We start from the raw sequence: 22,567 nt of genomic DNA, 5'->3' as shown, positions 1-22,567 counted from the left end.
ATCTACAAAATGCTTTAACATTGATTACTGAAGAGCCTTTACAACCTTAATTCCTCATGATCCAATATTCTTGCTTGAATTTCTATGTCCAAACTGTTTATAATAATCAATGGGGACCTGATATTCTTAACTTCATGTTTGTTGATCCTGCAAGATAATGAGCCCAAATGATGTGAAATCAGGCAGTATATGCTTAGAAAAGTAGTCTAGATTGCAGTCATTGCACCTCAACAAAAAGTAAGGCACTAAGTTTTTTTGTAGAGTTGAGAGATAACGGGTGTGTCAGTATACTTAGGCCTCATTATTTAGCCCGCGGAGGCCCGCAAGCCCGATGGGCTTTTACCCGGCCCACGAGAAAGCCCGCTTCTGTGGGTAGAGGACCGGGCTTAAATTAGAAGTGTGAAACCCGGCCCAGCCCGAGGGTCCGGGCCGCCAAAAGCCCGCAATGCCCGGCTCGTAAAAGCCCGCCAAATAATAAAATATTATACATACATATTTTATTAGGTTTAGAATAAAACTATTGCATTATGAAGCAACTATATTAAGAAAACTTCTCGGGATCGATCGACACCAGTCGATATGATCGGTATATATATTTAGTGACCCTGTAAAAATTTCATCCAATTCGGAACTCGTTTAACCGTCGGAATTTCCGGTAAACCGAAAACAACACTAATATGTCATAAGGAAAGACCCATTACCAAAATGTGAACACCAAAAGTCGTTTGCATATCTGAAATCACCTAATTTTTGTCACCGATTGTATGCGGTCACCCCAAGAAAACTCATTTGGCAAAGCCCCGGTCAATGAGGATTTTAATATGTCAAAACGCTTTTTTCTTTATTGACCGTAGGTACGGACGGTCAAACAATATCCAAAACGGACGAAATTTTTACGGGTTCCCTAAATATATATACCGATCACATCTACTGGTAAATCGACCATATTTTGAATTAGAGTTGTCGATCGCCGAAGTGTCTACTAATGTATTATAACCTTTATATTAGGTTTATAATAAAACGATCACATTATGAAGTGACTATATGAAGAAAACTTATCGGAATCGATCGACACTAGCCGATGTGATTGGTATATATATTTAGTGACCCTGTAAAAATTTCATCCAATTAGGACTTCGTTTAACCGTCGGAATTTTTGGTAAATCGAAAACACCACTAATATGCCATAAGGGATGACCTATTACAAGTATGCGAATGCCGAAAGCCGTTTGCATATATGAAATCACCTAATTTTTGTTACCTATCGTGCGCGGTCGAACTGAAGAAATTTATTTGGCAAAACCCCGGTAAATGAGGTTTAAATATGTCAAAATGCCTCTTTTTTTAGTTGACCGATGGTACGAACGGTTAAATCATGTCCAAAACGGACGAAATTTTTACGGGTTCTCTAAATATATATACCGATCACATCTACTGGTGTCGATCGACCATATTTTGAACTAGAGTTATTGATCGCCGAAGCGTCTACTAATGTATTATAACTTTTATATTAGGTTTATATTAAAACTATCGCATTATGAAGCGACTATATGAAAGAAAATTGTCGGGATAGATCGACACCAGCCGATGTGTTTGGTATATTTATTTAGTGACCATGTAAAAATTTCATCCAATTCGGACTTCATTTGACCGTCGGAATTTTTAGTAAATCGAAAACACCACTAATATGCCATAAGGGAGGACCTATTACAAATATGCGAATGCCGAAAGCCGTTTGCATATATGAAATCACCTAATTTTTGTTATCTATCGTGTGCAGTCGAACTGAAGAAATCTATTTGGCAAAACCCCGGTCAATGGGGTTTAAATATGTCAAAATGCCTCTTTTTTTAGTTGACCGTTAGTACGAACGGTCAAATCATGTCCAAAACGGACGATATTTTTACGGGTTCCCGAAATATATATACCGATCACATCTACTGGTGTCGATCGACCATATTTTGAACTAGAGTTATTGATCGCCGAAGCGTCTACTAATGTATTATAGCCTTTATATTAGGTTTATATTAAAATTATCGCATTATGAAGCGACTATATGAAAAAAAACTTGTCGGGATCGATCGACACCAGCCGATGTCATTGGTGTATATATTTAGTGACCCTGTAAAAATTTCATCCAATTCGGACTTCGTTTGACCGTCGGAATTTTTGGTAAATCGAAAACACCACCAATATGCCCTAAGGGATGACTTATTACAAATATGCGAATGCTGAAAGCCGTTTGCATATATGAAATCACCTAATTTTTGTTACCTATCGTGCGCGGTCGAACTGAATACATATATTTGGCAAAACTCCGGTCAATGAGGTTTAAATATGTCAAAACGCCTATTTTTTAGTTGACCGTAGGTACGAACGGTCAAACCATGTCCAAAACGGACGAAGTTTTTACGGGTTCCCTAAATATATATACCGATCACATTTACTGGTGTCGATCGACCATATTTTGAATTGGAGTTGTCGATCGCCGAAGTGTCTACTAATGTATTATAACCTTTATATTAGGTTTTATAATAAAACGATCACATTATGAAGTGACTATATGAAGGAAACTTATCGGAATCGATCGACACTAGCCGATGTGATTGGTATATATATTTAGTGACCCTGTAAAAATTTCATCTAATTCGGACTTCGTTTAACCGTCAGAATTTTTGGTAAATCGAAAACACCACTAATATGCCATAATGGAGGACCTATTACAAGTATGCGAATGCCGAAAGCCGTTTGCATATATGAAATCACCTAATTTTTGTTACCTATCGTGCGCGGTCGAACTGAAGAAATTTATTTGGCAAAACCCCGGTAAATGAGGTTTAAATATGTCAAAATGCCTCCTTTTTTAGTTGACCGATGGTACGAACGGTCAAATCATGTCCAAAACGGACGAAATTTTTACGGGTTCCCTAAATATATATACCGATCACATCTACTGGTGTCAATCGACCATATTTTGAACTAGAGTTATTGATCGCCGAAGTGTCTACTAATGTATTATAACTTTTATATTAGGTTTATATTAAAACTATCGCATTATGAAGCGACAATATGAAAGAAACTTGTCGGGATATATCGACACCAGCCGATGTGTTTGGTTTATATATTTAGTGACCATGTAAAAATTTCATCTAATTCGGACTTCATTTGACCGTCGGAATTTTTGATAAATCGAAAACACCACTAGTATACCATAATTGAGTACCTATTACAAATATGCGGAAATCCGTTTCTATATATGAAATCACCTAATACCGGCCGGATTAATGTAAGTATTCTAATAAAAACGCAGACCACCAGATCGGAAAAGCAGCTTTTGGGTTTCTCTTGAGCTCCCAAATTCAACTTCACCTGGTAATTTCTTCAACGCCGTATATCCCAATCTCTTGATTCTCATCTTTCAATTTTGTTTTTCCCTAATCACGAATGATCTAAATGTTTGAAGTATTCATCTTTAATGATAGTTGAATCGGATTTTGGACTAAAGTTTGAAGCTTTTGCTGTGAATGTCAGTTTGGGTGTTTTGTAAATACCCCCTTTAACTAATTTTGCTTTGAGTTTATATGTAATGCTTGGTATGTATAAATATTGCAGACATTCTGTTAAGATGGAACTTTTAGTTGCATAGATTGAATGAGAATTTTGATGCAATTTGGGTACTAGGAGGTTAGTTGATTTGGTGTTAGACAGATGCTATTAGAACTTCTGTCGAAATTGAACGGCGGTGTGTTTGTCAGTTTGTCTCACTGCATTAGCCATTGTTGGTGTGGACTGTGGAATGATGGTGTTTATCTTAGATCATGTATTATACTTATAGCTATGCTTGTTGCTTTCAACTGTTACTGCTCTTATTGGTCCACTCAACTGTTTGGCTGACCTTACGAGAATTAGTTGTCTTATTAGAAATCCAGAAGATTGACATTTTTTTTTACTTTTTTAGCTCTATAAGATCATTTTTCTTGGTAATGTGAGCAGGTCAGTAGGTTTCACTACATTGGCTTTTGTTTTGAAATGTCTTGTTGTTGGCCTACCCCCCAGAAATATTTCTTGTAATTTCACGAGTACCTATATTTAGCGATTGACTTGGAATCAGAGTTTTAATTGGTTGTTGGTTTGTGTGATTTTTTAGGCAAGATATGTCCAACCGATGGTATAACAGTAGACAGGAAACAAATGCCCGAGACAAACAGCAACGTGAGAAAGAGCTGGTAATTAATAGGCTAGTTGTATTATTGATGTATAGGATCTATATGTCTATTATCATAGATCTGATGGGCAAGTTGTATAATTGGCTTGTCTAACAAGTAGTTTTGGGTGACCACCCAGTTCTATGCTTTTAATGAAAATTATTTCACTAGATTACATTAATCAAATATACTAGGCTAAGATTATATCTAGGCTTTGCTTATATGCCAGCAAGAAGTTCTCAATTTAAAGATGTGCATTACGATGACTCTATGGTGCAGGCATATCAGGAGTCGCTACTTGATGATCTAGCAGAGGAATTTAGACTTCCTATTAATCAAAGGCCAACAGAAAATGTTGATCTGGAACACGTGGAACAAGCATCATTGGACAGACATTTACCATCATCTAACATTGGTTTTCGGCTTCTCCAGAAGATGGGATGGAAAGGCAAGGGGCTTGGGAAAGATGAACAAGGTTGGTTCTTATATTTGGTATTATTTGATTCTGTTTGTATAAATTGAAACTTTTAAAGTAGGTGGCCACCTTCTTCTAAGGATAACTTGTATCTCAACTTGTTTGAATGCCTAAAGGCTACACCAATGCTGCTCATTCTTTTGTTAATCCCTTTTTAATTGTCATAATTGGTCTCACTGCGTAGTTCTATTCTAGTAGGGAAGGTATTGGTCTTGCTTGTAGTGGCAGATGAATGATTGGACATTAATCACTTGTAATTGCTGTGATCAGGGTCTCACTGCTTAATTGCTTCTAATTGGGCAGGGGAGTTATTACATATGAAGTATTGATATTGCTTATAGTAGCTCTTCTGTTCTAAATTCATAAAATCGTATCTATATACAGGAATTGTTGAGCCAATAAAATCTGGTATTAGAGACCCGAAACTAGGAGTTGGAAAACAAGAAGAAGATGATTATTTTACAGCAGAAGAAAATATTCAAAGAAGAAAACTTGAAGTCGAGATGGAAGAGACTGAGGAACACACAAAAAAGCGGGAGGTATGCCTTTATTCTTATTTGCCGTAAGTACTTAAGTTACTAGGTAATAGTGAAGTTGATAAGCTACTTTTTCTGAAACCCAAATTCAATAGCAGAAGGCAGCATATAGCATATATGCCTGTCTTTTGACGGGATTGGTATATCATAAGGGACCATCAACTTTGGAAGGTCTTGAGAATTTCCTGCAGTTTTTATTACCTGGTGGCTTCTACTGCCTGCTTCGTGCACATTAAAATCCAGGTTTTAGCAGAACGTGAGCAGAAAATACAAACTGAGGTGAAAGAAATACGCAAGGTGTTCTACTGTGACCTGTGCAACAAACAGTACAAATTGGCTGTGGAATTTGAAACTCATTTGAGCTCTTATGATCACAATCACCGGAAGGTAATTAGTTTTTGTTGGTTACAATCACAATTTCTTTTCGTTGATCTTATTGTTTCAAATTTGGTCTGATAAGAAAACTGCTTAAATGAGCCTTGCAGCGTTTTAAAGATATGAAAGAAATGCATGGTACAAGTAGTCGGGATGATCGTCAAAAACGGGAGCAGCAGCGTCAGGAGAGGGAACTGGCAAAGTTTGCTCAGATGTAATTTTTTGGCTTCTCTGATTAATACATTTGTCTTTACACATATAGCCTCATTGACTTATGATTCCTTTTCTTTACTTTAAAATCAGGACTGCTGATGCCCGTAAGCAACAGCAGCAGCAGGAGCTACAACAAAAGCCAGAAGAATCTGCATCTGCCCCAGGTTCTGCTGAATTAAGAAGTGTTACTGCATTTGCAGATCAAGATCAAAGGAAGGCCTTGAAATTTGGGTTTTCTTCAAAAGGTGGCACCTCTAAGGTAAAACTAAAGTGATATATTTTTTATCTAGTGTAACTGTTTGCTTGAAGATTTGAGTCGGAACTGTAAATCACTGTCTAGGCTTTGTGATAAAGTACATCTGAATCATAAGAATTTGATGCTAGCTTTTGTTATCATGCAATCAATTCTCTTGATGAAAAAAATATGCCTCCTAACATATTCACACTTCTCTCCTATTTTGCAGACATCGTTTGCTAGTGTTTTAAAGAAGCCAAAAGTAGTGAAAGTACCTGTTGCATCAGTATTTGGCAATGATAGCGATGAAGAATAGGTGAAATAGTGAGTAATTGCCCATCGGCTCTGTACTTCTTCGAAGCTTTTAATGTTGTGTGTCATAATTATGCAGTATTCCCATAAGTTGTGTGCAGTTGTGATGGAGGAAAGATCCTTCAATATGTTTACCAATTAAAGCCGAAAATACTGAAGCATAAGAATTATTCTGTTTATTAAGATGGTCTGTTATAAGTTCAGATTGTTTGCTTACGAGGACAAATAAAGCTTATGGCTACACATGATTAACAAAAGCTTCTGTATTCCGTAGATTTTACTGGATTCGTGGTTTATCATAACTCGCATTTTTACAGGGTGATATTTGACACTATTTTCTACTTTTTATGCGTCAATGCAATGAAGCTTAGATAAGACCCATCTATACAATTTTTATTAAGGAGCATCAAGAACAGATGTGAATGTATCACACTCGTTCATCACAACCTATGAGTCTATGACAGCTCCATCTTAAGAGTTTCTGAAATCCACCAGTTACAGAAAACCAGAGCCGGTGGTTGTTAAGCCGCTTCGGCGAATCCAATCTCGAGGTTGCCAAAGTCGAAAACTGTGTGATATGCCCCCATAAATACATCTCCAAGGATCCTGCATGAACATTGACAAGCCTGGATTAAAATGCTTAGGTAATTCAAACTTCCATTGAAAAAAAAAAGATGTCTAAACTAGAGAATTAAGTGTTTCATAGCATACCAGAGAGGACCCGTTGGAGGTGGTATGTCGAAAGCTGTAAAGCCACTGATGCAGATAGCAGCCACTGATGCAGATAGCAGCACTGCCTTGGCCAGTTTTCAGAACATACTGGAAAGTATCACACATAATTGCAGACTCAATATTTACACAAGAAACTATCATCAATTACAATCAGGATCACTGGTAAATCTCAAATCTAACCTGTTGTGGAGTGAGAACAAAAGGCTTATCTCCGATGGTGAAGGTAATGTTCGGCATGCTTGAAATGCTATTGCAGTCAATTATCGACTCTCCCATCGGACTTAGCAGGCTTTCACACAGCTGTTAAGTTCAATACATTTTGTTCATATTTTGGCTTCCAAAAACATGAAATGGTTGCAGTAAATTTAGAAATTCTTACCTCATCAATGTACTTGAGTACTTTCTCCTTTGTATCTTTTTGTTTAAGCTGATTCTGTGCCCAAACAACAGCCATCTCACAAGCTGTGCACAAAGCAGTGTCACCAACAGATGAGCCCTCCCTATCATCTCTTTCAATCACTGTTTTAATACCAGCACTCACATACTGACCCCCATTCAAAACACATAAGCCAAGCTGCTTGCATACTTGGTCAGGTTGTACCTGCAAATATGCATATCATGGATGATTCATAAATTAGATATTGGTTATTATGCTAAGGTTGCAAAAAACTGGTTCAAATTAGGTTAGAGATAGAGAAAGAAACCCACCCCTGATATTAGAAGATTCCATATCGAATCTCCATATTGAGAAACAATTTGCTTACATTCTGTACTCACTACTCCTTCAGCTCCAATAGCATGGTTAACTTCAGTCACAATAGACTGAAAGAAACGACACAATGTGAAATCAAGCTTAGTGACTTATTGTAATTAAAACCACAGTAGACTAGATGGAAGCGCATACTGTCGGGCCAGCGAGTAAGGACGTTCCGGAATCCACAATAGCAGCACATCCTCCTTCACAAACACCTGAGTACAATCATGAAGTTTAGTCATGGCTTAGACAGTTACAGTTTGAATTGTTATTCAGGGTTCTGATATTAGAATGAGGTAGTGATCCCTGAGATACCTGTTGACTGGTTTCCAATTTTGAGATCTCCTAAATTGAACTGAAAGAAGTAAAGGGATTCCAAATTATAGATAATTTTCAAGAAATGTAAGAGTTCCAGACATAAACTCTTCAAATTCTAACCACCTGCCAGTAGCCCTTTTTAGTAACTGGAACATATGTGTTGAGAATATAAATCTCACATTGGGAATTAGAACCTAGCCTGTGGGTTTATAAAGGTTTGGGCCACTCTATCCATTGCCAATTGGTTTTAGATGTGAACCCCAGATCACTTTATTATGATATCAGAGCGGGTTACCCACGTCCACGTGTGAAGCCCAAATGGCCACACGGACTCCACGTCACCCAAAATGTTGTCCACGTGTACGGCTTGAAAATTCGCCACATGTGCGGGGGCGTGTTGAGAATATAAATCCCACATTGGGAATTGGAACCTAGCCTGTGGGTTTATAAGGGTTTGGGCCACTCAATCCATTACCAATTGGTTTTGGATGTGAATCTCAAATCACTTTATCAATATGTATGCTTTCCCTTATAGTGTTTTTTGTCAACACCACCAAAAACAAGTTCACCTCCAACTTCTGCGTCTGTATCTCGATTAAGCCAGAATGAGAAGACCTCATCATTTAAAAGACCTTGCTGTGCCATTGTAGACCTTGAATTTCAAAATGAAGAACATTAATTCGAAGTATTAGTGACAACAATTCTACAATGGTTGATTTTGAGAATAGGCGAAATAGACTCGAGTCACATAACACAAGGTTTTGACATGAAAATAGTAAAATACCACACTGGTGTAGCATTTCCAACAGAGATTTCTTGAAATCCAAGACCAAGAAGTCCATCAAACTTTGCCAAGACAAATGTGAGACTGCCTTCTCGTGTGGCCTCGATGAAGTCCTGAATATGAAAATTGAATTAATAATAAGGTTCAGAAGCATTACCAGTACTCTGATGCAGCCAAACAAAAAATTAAGTCTAAAAGTGAAAATATTTATAAAAAAAAAAGAACATACCTGATTTTTGACAGCTACATCTCCAACTTGAATAGTATCTTGACTGAAGAAACCAGGAATTGATCCACTTCCATATGTTATTTGCGCAGACTTTCCTGAACCACAAGGCAACCATTATAATCTGAACTTTCCCAAATCACTAGAAACCCCTTACAACTCATATGATAATTACCATCTTCAGTATATGTACTTGACTTGCTTGACTTGTACCGAGTATGGAAATAGCACGCAATCTGGGACATGTGATGATTAAACAATTCATAAGATTGTATCGATTATGATAAAAAATTCGCAAGAAAAAAATTAGTTTAGCACAATTAACTTACAGACAAGTAACACTTTGCTGATGGCACCCAAAGATTGGAACTTCCTGTGTCGAATATGACAGTAAAGTTCTGAGGTGGTGACCCGATACCAATCTCACCATAGTATTGAGCATCCATATAGTTCTCCAGGGGTACTAAATCTTCATCATCTGAACTCTTTAAATAATTATGATCAATCATGCCCTTTAAACTAGTCCCTCTGAACTTTGCTTCCCTTGATGCCCTGGCATCTTTGATGGTCTGAACATCCAATGTTCGCTTCTTCAGACCGATTCTCACTAGGGCATTAGAGGAAGCAGGAAGCAGTGCACAGATCAAGGTCCAGAAGTAAAAAGACACCAAGAGATATTTACTCCACATGTTCAGATATATCTATAAAAAAAAATTAAAATCAGTAAGCTGAGAGTTGTATAGGAAGCAGGAACACTAACACAATTATCATCTATTTCAGTTAAAAATCATACACGAACAAAAAGAAAACCCATTCCAAAAAATCAGCAAAAATAGCTATAGCTAGGTAGTTGTTAATGATGAACAGAATATGCAACTCGATCAAACCTTGCTGAGCTAATTTGGTGCGGGTAAGTTGGTGATGGTGTTGCTGAAGAAGCTGAGTTTGGTGATAAACCAGATGATGATGATGAGCCTGGAGTGTCCAGAAGAACAAGTAATCCACAAAAGTAGGAAACTACTACTTCTAATCTTCTATATATAGTGGTCCACAGAAATGCATCAGTTACTTAACCAAAATAAAAAATATATCTGCATCAACATCACAGGTCTAATGAGCTTCCTTCCACAACTCAAAATGTGCAATAATCTGTAACAATGAGGCAGATGGAAGCTACCTTGAAGTTTCCAATATAACAAGACATGAAGGAGCAGGGTAGGCATCAAACTCAAAAGTACTTCTAGTCCTACATGAATCACAATCAATAATTCAGAGGTTGATCAATACTTCACAATATATTGTGAGTTTGAAGCAAAGAAAACAGTATCCAACAATTTGGAGTTATTACGGAGGAAATTCCTTAGAGACTACCAACTGATCCTGTTCTTCACTTGGTCTCGAAAAACTGATAGTAGCCATTTTTTTTTCACTCTTTTCAAAATGTTGAATAAAGTTTTAAGTTCGAATCTCGAATTCTCAAAGATTAAACTTAATTAGGTAGCACACACACCTATGCGCCCCTATCTCAGGGGCGCCGGACTAATCTCTACATCGCCACAGGGCATGATAGTGAACACCATATGCCATACACACTTGTCTGACAAATGCCACCACCGGCTAGCCACCCAAGCTCATGCGAGAATTTGAACCCCAGACTTTGTGGTTAGCAAAGACGGAGTTTTCCACCTCACTAACTCCCCCGTGGTTAACCAAGTCTTAATTGTTAAATAACTAACGTGGTATAAATGGTGGCCATTTCAATCTTTCCTCAAATATTCTTCACATTCTAAACAATCTTTTAGGCCGCCCGCCCGACCCAACCCACTGAAATCCGACCCGTTAAGTTTATACTCCGTTGTTCTCAGTTCTTTCTTTCGGTTCCAAACACTTTCACAATCGAAGTCTCTCTCTCTCTCTCTCTCTCTCTCTCTCTCTCTCTCTCTCTCTCTCTCTCTCTCTACTCATTATCAGAGTTCCCAAGGCTTGTTTGGCACAAAGGTAAACGTTAACTGGGTTTCAACCCAGCTCTTTCTTTGTTAATAGTCTTATACTCTCATCTCTAATTCCTTGTAATTGCTAGTGTCTCCGATTTGGTTGGTTTCTATGTCAATTTAATTTGAGATTCTCAGTACCAGCCAAAGTTTCAATCTTTTTTCCTATCTACTTGTGTTTTCTATGTCAAAATGGGTTCTTTCATCGACATGAATCGAATAGAATGACGCAATGAGATTGTATTGTATAGTTTTTCAACTAGAAACTAACTAGATTTGTACAACTGTGATATTGTAGCTTTGTGTCTGCGACTAATACATGAATTCGAAGACTTTGTGCTGGGGTCACAATGGTATTTACTTTTTATTTGCATATAAATTGATAGTTCAAATGATTATAATTCATTGAAATGTTACATCAAGATGAAAACTTGTGCTTGTGCCTTGTGGTGGTTAGACAGTACAACATTGTCTTCAATTTGGAACGAGATGGTATTTACCACTTGGTTGCATTAGCATACTTGTATCTGGGTTTGTGTCGGTAGTCTGTGTTTCATGTACTCTCGAAAATTGCGGTTTCAATATGGTGACTGAATAGGATGTCACGATTTTTTCAGTGGGATAAGTTCATCAGCATCTCCTGGGCGTGTGAAGAAGCTTGGTTTTGTAGCAAAAAATTATTGAATATGGCATTGAGGCGCTACTTGGGGTTTTCAGATGGTGAGCTGATGAGGTCGGATTGCAAACCGTGTTCCAGATTGATGAGACAGACTGCCGGGATTTTCACAGTTGGAGGGGCATTTGGATTCTGGATTCTTTGTAGATTGCATTATGGTATGCTACTTCTACTAGACCACACTCGTAAATACTGATGTTGAGTGACTTGAGTCACATATATCCTTGTGATAAAACGCCAAGTTTATGCATAAACACCTGTGCACCTGTTCTTCCCCGTTAGATAACTGATAATATCTGTAATGTCTTTCTGTGAACAAAATTCATGGCATTTGTGGCTCTATGCCTCTGCAGGTCCCAGAATTACAATTCCTAGGGCTCTTCGGTGGGGAGCTTGTGGAGCTTTATCTGTGAGCTCTTCTACTGCTTTGTTGGTTCGCTTGCTTAGTCCAGAATGTGAGCCCCAAAACATAGAAGCTTATGACAAGGAAAAGTAGCACTTAAGCATGAAGATTGTATTGCTGTTTTCGGCAAATTCTGATTGTATTTAGGAGTTATAGATGGAACTCTGATCTAAACTAGATTACCTAGATGTATTGCTCTGAAATGGATGTGCCATTTATAGGAAGTGAAAATGATAAAGGTGTTGTTCGTCTTCCAATCTTTTATGGTTATTGTATTCCTACTTTTGAGACTCGAGACAAGGATGGTTTTACTCCAAGAGATCCATCAGTGATTCAGTGTAGTTTAGCATTTTGTATTTCAGCCTATGCAAAAGTAAATTCCTTTTACCTGATCATGTATTACAATTTTTTTTAAATGATGATGTATTACAAATTTGATTCGTTCCTTAAAAAAAAAGATTCAAAGTTGTGGCCAAAACCAATGTATGTTATGAAAATAGCACACAAAGGAACAAAATCAAATCAGAGTTCAAAAGTGTGAGTATAAATAATATTACTATGGGGGATTTTACGTTCATGTCATGTGGTGTAAGATTTCAGCCGATGAATCTAAAGTTTCAAAATTAAATCCGGAATATATAAACTTTTTAAAATCTATACACGATCAAACTTGTTACTTGTGACCATATTCCAAATGAATCTTAACGGCCTTTAGTTGTCGGTGTTGGTCTGAAACCACAACTATTAAGTGGGCTACTTGCGTATTCTTGTGGTTGTACCCCAATTTAGGAATAGGAGTTGGCCACCATGGCACCATGTATCGGAAAATAGTCGCTAACCCACCACCAACAATCGCAACCTCCGTTAATGTATTAGCACCAATGTTGCACATCATAAATAGTAGGGTTATCGTTAAGGGATTTTAATACAAGATGTCATTATTATTGAGGTCGAAAGCTACTACACCAAAACCAGCACTTGAGCGGCTCCATTCGGTGATCAATGAATTTTCTGAAACTATTTGGTCCAGAACCAGAAAAGGTGTGTATCATACACCACTACCGAACTCTATTGCCAACATTGTCATCTTTCAACTCCCAAATTTTCAGTTCTTTCCTTAAGTGTTGAATATCTCTATCATCTTCATACCTAAACCTAAAGCCCCATCACAACCGAAGATGACCCTCTTGGCTCACACTTATCAATCCCCTCTCCTTATTATCAGGAAGGACAACAACATGAAAATATTTATTGTACGAGAAGGATTCTATCCGATCATAAAAGATCCATGCACCCAATACAACTTTCCCTTGTAAGCAATACCTGGATACTTGAAATTCAAATCTTCAAAATCAGAACACAAGTATGGTGGGCATGAAATTATCAACTCTGTCCATTTACTAGTCTCAGATGAAAAGATCTCCATGTTGAGTTTCGATGAAGAATACAAGTTCGAAGATGGTCAAAGTAAGCGCACAATTGCATACTTGAAGTCAACAATAAGCTGGATGGTGTCATTACTATCTTTTTCACATTGGCCAACATATTCCTTGTAGTAATAGTAGGGCTCGCAAGTGAACCCAACTCTTCCTCCGACGTGGCACGTAAGGGCTCAAGGAAGAGCAGTCCATTACTTAGTGTGTGGATTATAGATGAAATAATCACAATGTAATATATTAGATGCACACAATAAAACCAAGTCATTACACGATGCTACAACAACTAGAGAATCACCTTCTAATAGTTCGTTATACGTAGAATGATAACAAGGGAGAAAATCAAGAGAGAAGCTGCTTGTTTTGGATCTTGGAAGCTCGAAGGTGGCTAAAAAACCTTTATTATCCGAAAAGATAAGAGCAGGCTCCATGGGTAAGGACTTTCGTTTATCACGTTGGAGACATAGAAACTGAGAAAGAAAGTATGATAGTTATATTAACAGCCAAAAAACGATAGGTCTCATTTCGTTTACAATCAAATGTCTTGCATAAGTAACATCCTAAGCATTCTTCAAAGTAGTACCAGTGGTGTTCTCAACGAAGAGATACTAGACCAAGTTCCTGATTAATCTCTGCAACATTCATAGAATCTGGAAGATCTTTTTTGTTGGCAATCACAAGCACTACAATCTTCCTCAACTTAGTCTGTAAATTCGAGCAGCCACATTAATTGAACAGAGTACCAGATGAAGATACCCAAAAAAAAAACTAAACATATAGTTGGTATACCTCTTTCAACAAGCGGTGCAGCTCATCCTTAACCTCATTCACACGATCACAATCATTGCCATCAACCACAAAAATGAGCCCATGTGTGTTTTTGAAAGTAACGTTTCCATAGATGTGGAATATGCACAAAAGCACACTAATGACATTATTGCATAATGCTGATCAAATATTTGACATATAAGATAGCATATCTTGGTAACCATATGAAAGAGAAATGAATGTGCAAAATGCAGCTACTAGCATAGTATTAAACATCTATTCACTAGAAGACTATTTACAAACAAATTGTCGCCAACTAGTGACATTTACACACATGTAAACATAGATGTAAAAAAATGTGAAAGACAAGGTGACACAATACTGCAGTGAAGTCAATGTCGTGCGCTAATGTATCAAATCTTACCAACATATTTATTTACAAACACACAAACCTCAAGAATTATAACAACAAATTCCTGAAAAAATATCAAAAAATAAAAAAGTCGTCACAATCAAATCTCAGACTAAGAAAGCTAAAAATTGATACCTTGTCCTAGGCCTCGACATCCCATACGGTATATCTTATGTTCCTGTACTCCAATGATTTGACTTCGAACCCTAAAAAAAATTGACCACACATTACTTTTAAAAATCTTTAAATAATCAATAATATTAGTTACATAACAACTACTCTAAGCTGAAATATAAAACAACAAGAAGATGTTAAAGTTAATGTATTCGCATGAATGTTGCACATAAAAATTATATCATTGTCGCCCAAAGATCTTATAAAATGTCATCATTGTTGGGGTCGAAAACTATTTCACCAGTAAGATCACTTGAGTGGCTCCATTCGGTGATCAATTGATTCTCTGATACCATTTGGTCGAAAGAATAGGTATTTATAATACAATGCCACTTCCCAACTCTACAACTAACATTGTCATCATCAAAAGTAAAATCTCTTTACTTGATTGCCTGATTGTGTATTACAAATTTGATTCTTTTCTTCTAAAAAAGAAAAAAATGAATCTTTTGATCGTGATCATGAACATAACAAAACCATAAAACAACACAAAAAGCAAATCAGAGTTCAAATGCGTTTCTAAGCACTTGATAATACTGGTGGTACAAAATATATTGTTGGGAATGCACGTGTGGTATAATAAACAAATGCATTTGAACAACTAATGCACGTGTTGTATATATTGATTAAACTTGTTAGATATAAGATGAATAACTAATGCCAAATAATGAACAAAATCCCAGCTTATAAAGAATTGTTCATAAATGAATTTTTCATCACTTAAGATAATGAACTCAAACACTTGAAATTGCATAGTACACCCCAATAATGATAAATCATCGAGATAGGTCCATCCAATTGACTCGTCATAAATCATAAAATAAAATTTTAGTGATTTAGTAAAAGGAAGCATATGAAATTGTTTTCAAATATGGTTTATAAGCCAAGATATGACTTAATACCACCATCAATGTGGTTGTTGTTGTTGGGGTGGGTTTTGCGGTTTGGAGTTGATATTGTTGGCGTTGGACAACTTATTTTGAACAATGGTAGATCTCCATCTTCTCCCCACTCGAACACAATAGCCGCTATTAGAATTTCACAAAAGATAAGATAAGGAAGAGTGTCAGCCGATATTTCTTTCCATCCCTCATTTTCATCAACAATGCAAAAGATCAACCGCAAATCTTGAGTTGGATGATTTAGGGAGTTGTGGATCCAGCCATTATAGGTTGCCTTAACCGCAACAAAGTATGATCAATTTCCAAATTCCACATATAACAATTAATCTAATAAACGCATTAGCATATTAGTGTTGTGAACTTTTTTACCTTCAGTAACTAATGGTCATTAGTCTTCCCCAATATCTGAATGAGTCTTTATAAACAAATATAAGCTGTTCTCTCCAGCGTCAACCTACAGAAAAAACATACAACATCAAAAACTTTATGCAAAAGTATCGCATTCTATGCTAAAACACCACACTATTATAATGTAAGTGTGTAACATACCTCAGAAGATGATGAAGTATCCAAAAGCTTATTTACCTCAGTCCTAGATTTACTGGGAAGTAATTATACCAATCTAAGTGCCACTTCACGTACTGGCCGGTACTTCCCATTTGAGGAACGTCGACTGTTGTAACACTATCATAGTGTCACTATGTAGCGGTTCCACCTATATATACAATCGATTGAAGTCCAATTCACTACATGACCAATCTTGCGAGTAACAACTCTCTTGTTTGTAGATATAGTATTCACGTTGTAACGTTTTGGATGCGCACTACAAAATCAAGTCATTACATGATGCCACTAATGATGAATCACCTTCCACTCCTTTCTTATGCTCAGATTGATAAAAAAGGAGAAAATCAAGTAAGAAGCTGCTTGTTTTGAATATCATAAGGTCGGAGGTAGCATGGGCAAAACATGCTTCTTCATCCACAAAAATAAGAGTAGGTTCTATGGGCAAGGGTTTTCAATCATCACATTGGAGACATAGAAAACGAGAAAGAAAAGTATGATGGAGGTGAGACCGAACCAACACATTGATACACATTTAAACCAAGTAGTGGATTTTACCGAAAGTCGAAGAAGAATTTCAAACAGTAAATGGTATGAGAGAACATTAATATTAAACGTGAAATTTGAGTAATGTGTTGGCGTTGATGCTTTTGATTTTTTTTTTTTATGGACCAAAACCGATGAGGGTCAGACATGGATCATGGATGGTTTTACTCCGAGAGATTCATCAGACATCATCCCCCCAATTTCTTACTTTGGAAGCACTGTCACCAGGTCTCATGACACAGCGAGATTAAAATCAATATGCATCAGAGGAGAAGAGAATTATATAAGGTCAACCAAATCCAATTCGAAAATGTTTCCTATTAGAATCTGATTATGGACACCAAACGTGCATATCACGTGGTGCTAAGATGCTGAGGACTAGTGTCTCGTTTGGCGCCACCTGACTAGTTAACTCAGTTAATTACTCTCCATCACGTGAATCAACCCCTTAATCCTCCCTAATTAACGCAGCCTAATTAGAATTAACCACTCACCCTCAAAACCCCCAATTCCAAATCACTCCCACTCTCTCTCTCTCTCTCTCTCTCACATTTCATGCTTACTTCTTCTTCTTCTTCAATTTCATTGCCCCCTTTCAAACCCTAACCCTAATCCCCAATGGCCTCCTCCCCCAACCACCATAACGGCTCCGCCTCCAAAAAGCCCAAGCTCACTTTCATCACCCCCGACGAAATCGCCGCCGAATTCTCCCACCACGACCCCGCCGTCGCCCGCATCAACAACGGCAGCTTCGGCTCCTGCCCCGACTCCGTCCTCCAATCCCAGCGCCGCTGGCAGCTCCAGTACCTCTCCCAGCCCGACGACTTCTACTTCAACCACCTCAAGTCCGGCATCCTCCGCTCCCGCTCCATCATCCAACGCCTCATCAACGCCGACCACGTCGACGAGGTCTCCCTCGTCGACAACGCCACCACCGCCGCCGCCATCGTCCTCCAGCAGGCCGCCTGGGGCTTCTCCGAGTCCAAGTTCGAGAAAGGCGACGCCGTCGTCATGCTCCACTACGCCTACGGCGCCGTCAAGAAATCCATCGAGGCTTACGTCACCCGCGCCGGTGGCCACGTCATCGAGGTACCTCTCCCTTTTCCTTTGAATTCGAATGAGGAGATTGTTTCCGAGTTTAAGAAGGCCTTGGAGAAGGGCAAGGCCAATGGGAGGAGGGTTAGGCTAGCTGTGATCGATCACATTACTTCGATGCCGTGTGTGGTTATACCTGTTAGGGAGTTGGTTAGGATTTGTAGGGAGGAAGGTGTTGATCAGGTTTTCGTCGACGCGGCGCATAGCATTGGGTGCACTGAGGTTGATATGAAGGAGATTGGGGCTGATTATTACACTAGTAACCTGCACAAGTGGTTCTTTTGCCCGCCGTCCATTGCGTTTTTGTATTGCAGGAAGTCTCCCAAGAGTAATGTGGAGTTGCACCACCCGGTGGTTTCGCACGAGTATGGGAACGGATTGGCTATCGAGAGTGCTTGGATTGGGACCAGGGACTACAGCCCGCAGCTGGTTGTGCCGGCGGTTTTGGACTTTGTCGAGAGGTTTGAAGGCGGAATCGAGGGAATTAGGAAGAGGAATCACGACGCGGTTGTGGAAATGGGGCAGATGTTGGCCAAGGCTTGGGGAACACATTTAGGGTGTCCGCCGGAAATGTGTGCTAGCATGGTCATGATTGGTTTGCCGGTGCGTTTGGGGATTTCGAGTGAGAAGGATACTTTAAAGTTGAGGACGCATTTGAGGGAGAAGTTTGGTGTTGAAGTCCCTATATATTTCCGGCCACCCAAGAATGGGGAGGTTGAGGTGGTGACTGGGTATTGTCGGATTTCGCACCAAGTGTACAACAAAGTCGATGATTATTACAAGTTCAGAGACGCGATCAATCAACTTGTTTCTGATGGGTTTACTTGTGCTCTACATACTTAATTGAGGAGGTATGCTTGGCTTTCATCCCTTTAATTGATCTGTAAGTTGGATATACTATGAATTGCAATTACTTTAACTATCGATGGCTTTCCCACTTTTTTGTTAAAATATGCTTTTCCAATGCGTCGTTCAGTTCTACTATCTTCACATATAGGAATTGAAATGCTAGTAAATTAAAATGATGAGCCTAAGTGGTATAGCTGATTACTTGCTTCAGTAGTCAATATGGTTGTCTGGACTTGTAGCTAACTGGCTATGGTAGCAAGACAATCCAAACCCCTCTGTTTCAGGACATTATCAATTTAGTATAATTCTTATTGGCCCAGATATGAGACTAAAAGATTAACAATGCTCGGATTAAGAGCTTCCTAGCCTAGATTTGCCTAATGATACAGTATATGCTGGTGGTTAATTGTTCAAAGTATGGAGGAGAAAGCCTTATTTCAGTTATTGCAGGACCTTTCATAGGCTTTACTTGATGAGGCATGTTGAGTTGACAAGTGATTTGGAATTTAGCCAATGAGATTTATTCAGTATGTAGTGATTGGCTTTTCCATCATGTGCAAGTTGTTTTGACATGCAACTTTCTGTATACCTGTAGTCGGATGAAGCAACTGAAGAAGTTCATTTGATGAATAAAGTCCGGGGTTATCTCCCTCTCCTGCATGCCTCAGTAGTTGCAACGGTTTCAGTACCATATGTTCAAAAGAGTAGTTGAAAACAAGGTAGCAAATTGCTAAGTGCATGAATCATAGCAGGAACAATTTTCGACATGGTTTGTAGTGTTTAGACTTCCTGAAGATGTTAACTTGTCTGTGCCACAGTTGTTGTATATATTTGATGACTGTCAATTGCATGGTTAATGAACTTTAGTTGACTTTAGGCTGCGCAATTAATCTTTGGTTCTGATCCATTTTAGCTCCATTTGCCTAGTTATGCATCATTAATCAAGTATTCTTAAATGCCTGTCTTTTGTTTCAGATAAGCATGTTAGCATTTGTATCCCTTGTTAGTGGAAATTTAACTGCTTGAAACAATAGATTGATCACAGCAGGGTGAAGAAATTTGTGCTACAGCTGAATATAATAGAAGTAACGTACATAGTCATGTATTGATGTATATGTAAGATATAATCATAAAAAAAAACAAGATTATTCTCTTTCTTCGTTCGGTAGAACGACAAAAGTCATACTAATCTTTTAAACCAAGTTGAATAGGAAGCACTACTGATGCCCTCGTCTCACACGTAAACGTGAATGCTCATTCTCACTCATTGGGGACAATTTCATGATGAGATGATTCAAGTTAAAATTAATCTCAACCAAATACTTTATCTGCTTCAAAATTGAAAAAATAAATAAACAAATGGCCAAAATTGGCAGTAATTGGACCGTTCCATTTTTACAAATCATTCCACTCATGGCAAGGTTCAGTTCAACTTAATAGCTAGATGGACTGAAATCTCCACTAGCCGCAGTTCAGGCTAAAGAGAGTTTCATGTTTGTTTCCCCCCTGTGAATTCATATTGTTTGCTTGTGTTAAATTGCGATGGATAAGATGTGGAGTGTTATTGAGTTCGTGAGAACATTACCTCTGAATTCATCTCAGGTGCCACACCAGCTAACACCGTTAATAACGACATGCACATTTAGTATGTCACGGTTATAACTGTGTACTAAATTTTATGGGAACTTGTGCATTTGTGATGAACAGAAAGGTGCCTGCAGCTACAGACATGTATATGGTTCATAATCATGATAAAAAAGAGAAGAGTGGCTTGTATATTCTTCACAGTAACCCACCGGACATGATTATATATGAAGAGAGTCTCAGTGAGTATGAAGAATGTCAAAGGTCTCTAATCATATACGTCCCACAAGCGTTGATAATGCTGAGATGAGGAGGAATGTGTGTGGACTTGTCTATGAAGCAATGTTGCATGGTATGCAACGGGATCAAGGAGCTCTCTTGCTTGACCTTCTCTCTTTTTACCTATGGTCCTCACAGCATGCAACATTGTACTATCCCTTTTATATGTTCTAGTCTTTTGCAGTAAAAATTCAAATTTTGTTGTTGTTGTAGTATATTCAAGTTTTCTTTTTTTGCACGGAAATCATAAGGCCTATAGTTTAAACCGGAAGAAATATTTCACTGGTTAATTAGTTCAATGCAATTCGTATCTCTACCAGACAATGAGAAGGAATTGAAAAGATGGCAAAACAAGAAATATGATACATGATCTTTGCTTTCAAGTTTCAACCTGAAAAGATACAGAAAATATACAAGGAAAGGAAAAGGGTCTACTCCTCCCCATATATAAATCCATCGATGTCAATTGATTTTCCATCAAATACTTCCCACTTATTGCTGCTATGGTACGGTGCTGGGCACACTCCTTATCAGTTCTTCAAACTTATATTATTTTAGCTTTGATTTGGCCTCTTCATGGCTTTTGCTGCTTTTACTCGGCAGACAATGTGGAAGAAAACAGATGACAAAAGGTGAAGTTGCATACAGCTGATGGAACATATACATAAATATTAACTGGGATACAGTTTTGGTTCATCAGTTCATGCATAACGAATACTGTTACAAATAAATATGAATGAAGAAAACTACCGTCTTTTGAAAAGATAAGAAACAATTGTAAATCTGTGGAAGATCTGGGTAAATGACAATGTTAAGAATAAAGAACATAACGTTGCGAAGTGGTAAGGAAGAGTGAATTACACAATTCAAGTCCTACCCACAGTTGCAGCTTAAGCTTTGAAGTTCAAACCAATAAAGTAATTGACAATGAAAAATGCATTACACTGTCAATCCAAATACTCATTCAGGAAAAATAAAAATGCAGATAGGTTTCAGTGCATGCAACGATATCTGTAATAACCCGATTTTTCGGGACAAGTTAAAAGACTACTTCTAAGTTTTTAAGTTCTCAAAAATATTAAATTGTGTTCGTTCCGTGTTGTGACGTCGGAAGTCGAAAACGAATACGTATTAGAATGTTTAATTCGAAAAACGTTACGTTTCCGAACGAATTTATCGACTTTTATTTCGTCGCTCGGTTGTGAAAACTTTCTTCACGGAAGTTGTAGAGCTCGTCGATACGAGTTCGTGGATATGTGACGCGTTCGAATCGGACGTCGGAGGTAAAAGTTATTAACGTCGGAAGTTAGTTTCCGATTTGGAAACTAGTATAAATAGGTAATTATAGGATTAGGGTTTCCTTAATCAGAAACCCTCATCTCACTTCTCTCTCTCTTCACTTCCGCCGCACATCTTCTCTCACCCTCGGATCTCTCTCTCTCCCCCGAAACCCCATCTTCCTCTCCTTCACAACCCGAGCTCTCTCCCATCTTCCTCTCCTTCACGATCGAACACTCTCACCCACTCTCTCTCTCTCTTTCATTTGCTCTCTCCCCGAAACACTCCCCCTCACCTCGAAGAATTGCCCCGGCGATCCCCCACACAGGGCTGCCGTGACGTGCACCGCTCGGCTCAACCACGTCGCGAGGACCACAGCTGCCACCCTTCAGCTCGCCTGCTCGAGACTCGCCGCCGTGAGGACGCCCGACGTTGCCAAGCTTCT

General features: G+C 38.4%; 4 protein-coding genes and 1 pseudogene across 4 annotated transcripts; 3 read left to right on the top strand and 2 right to left on the bottom strand.

Annotated features, from left to right (window-relative positions):
• Positions 1–3,289: 3,289 nt before the first annotated feature.
• Positions 3,290–6,554, top strand: LOC126799741 (uncharacterized). Its single transcript, XM_050527004.1, has 8 exons — positions 3,290–3,372; positions 4,148–4,226; positions 4,485–4,680; positions 5,065–5,219; positions 5,460–5,603; positions 5,702–5,805; positions 5,895–6,063; positions 6,269–6,554. The coding sequence occupies exons 2-8, from the start codon at positions 4,155–4,157 to the stop codon at positions 6,353–6,355; spliced, it is 927 nt and encodes a 308-aa protein (XP_050382961.1). The 5' UTR covers positions 3,290–3,372; positions 4,148–4,154; the 3' UTR covers positions 6,356–6,554.
• Positions 6,555–6,805: 251 nt separating this feature from the next.
• On the bottom strand, positions 6,806–10,156 carry LOC126799752 (aspartic proteinase-like). Its single transcript, XM_050527018.1, is given in 15 exon segments — positions 6,806–6,957; positions 7,063–7,145; positions 7,147–7,170; positions 7,264–7,383; positions 7,463–7,684; positions 7,792–7,905; positions 7,988–8,052; positions 8,153–8,192; positions 8,279–8,312; positions 8,673–8,807; positions 8,940–9,052; positions 9,169–9,263; positions 9,341–9,401; positions 9,495–9,866; positions 10,053–10,156. Coding segments are annotated over 14 exon segments (1,551 nt in total). The 5' UTR covers positions 9,855–9,866; positions 10,053–10,156; the 3' UTR covers positions 6,806–6,872.
• An 897-nt stretch (positions 10,157–11,053) lies between these two features.
• LOC126799749 (uncharacterized) lies at positions 11,054–12,625 on the top strand. Its single transcript, XM_050527016.1, has 3 exons — positions 11,054–11,163; positions 11,774–11,990; positions 12,186–12,625. Exons 2-3 carry the CDS (start codon positions 11,843–11,845, stop codon positions 12,326–12,328), a joined length of 291 nt encoding a protein of 96 aa, XP_050382973.1. The 5' UTR covers positions 11,054–11,163; positions 11,774–11,842; the 3' UTR covers positions 12,329–12,625.
• Positions 12,626–14,265: 1,640 nt separating this feature from the next.
• LOC126801007 (ADP-ribosylation factor 1-like) lies at positions 14,266–15,321 on the bottom strand (annotated as a pseudogene).
• A 2,255-nt stretch (positions 15,322–17,576) lies between these two features.
• On the top strand, positions 17,577–19,915 carry LOC126799735 (probable L-cysteine desulfhydrase, chloroplastic). Its single transcript, XM_050526994.1, has 2 exons — positions 17,577–18,983; positions 19,577–19,915. Exon 1 carries the CDS (start codon positions 17,656–17,658, stop codon positions 18,973–18,975), a length of 1,320 nt encoding a protein of 439 aa, XP_050382951.1. The 5' UTR covers positions 17,577–17,655; the 3' UTR covers positions 18,976–18,983; positions 19,577–19,915.
• Positions 19,916–22,567: the final 2,652 nt, after the last annotated feature.

This window comes from Argentina anserina, chromosome 6 (genome assembly GCF_933775445.1).
Source record: "Argentina anserina chromosome 6, drPotAnse1.1, whole genome shotgun sequence".
NCBI classification, from domain to species: Eukaryota; Viridiplantae; Streptophyta; class Magnoliopsida; order Rosales; family Rosaceae; genus Argentina; species Argentina anserina.
This window is presented reverse-complemented; position numbering and strand designations above follow the sequence as displayed.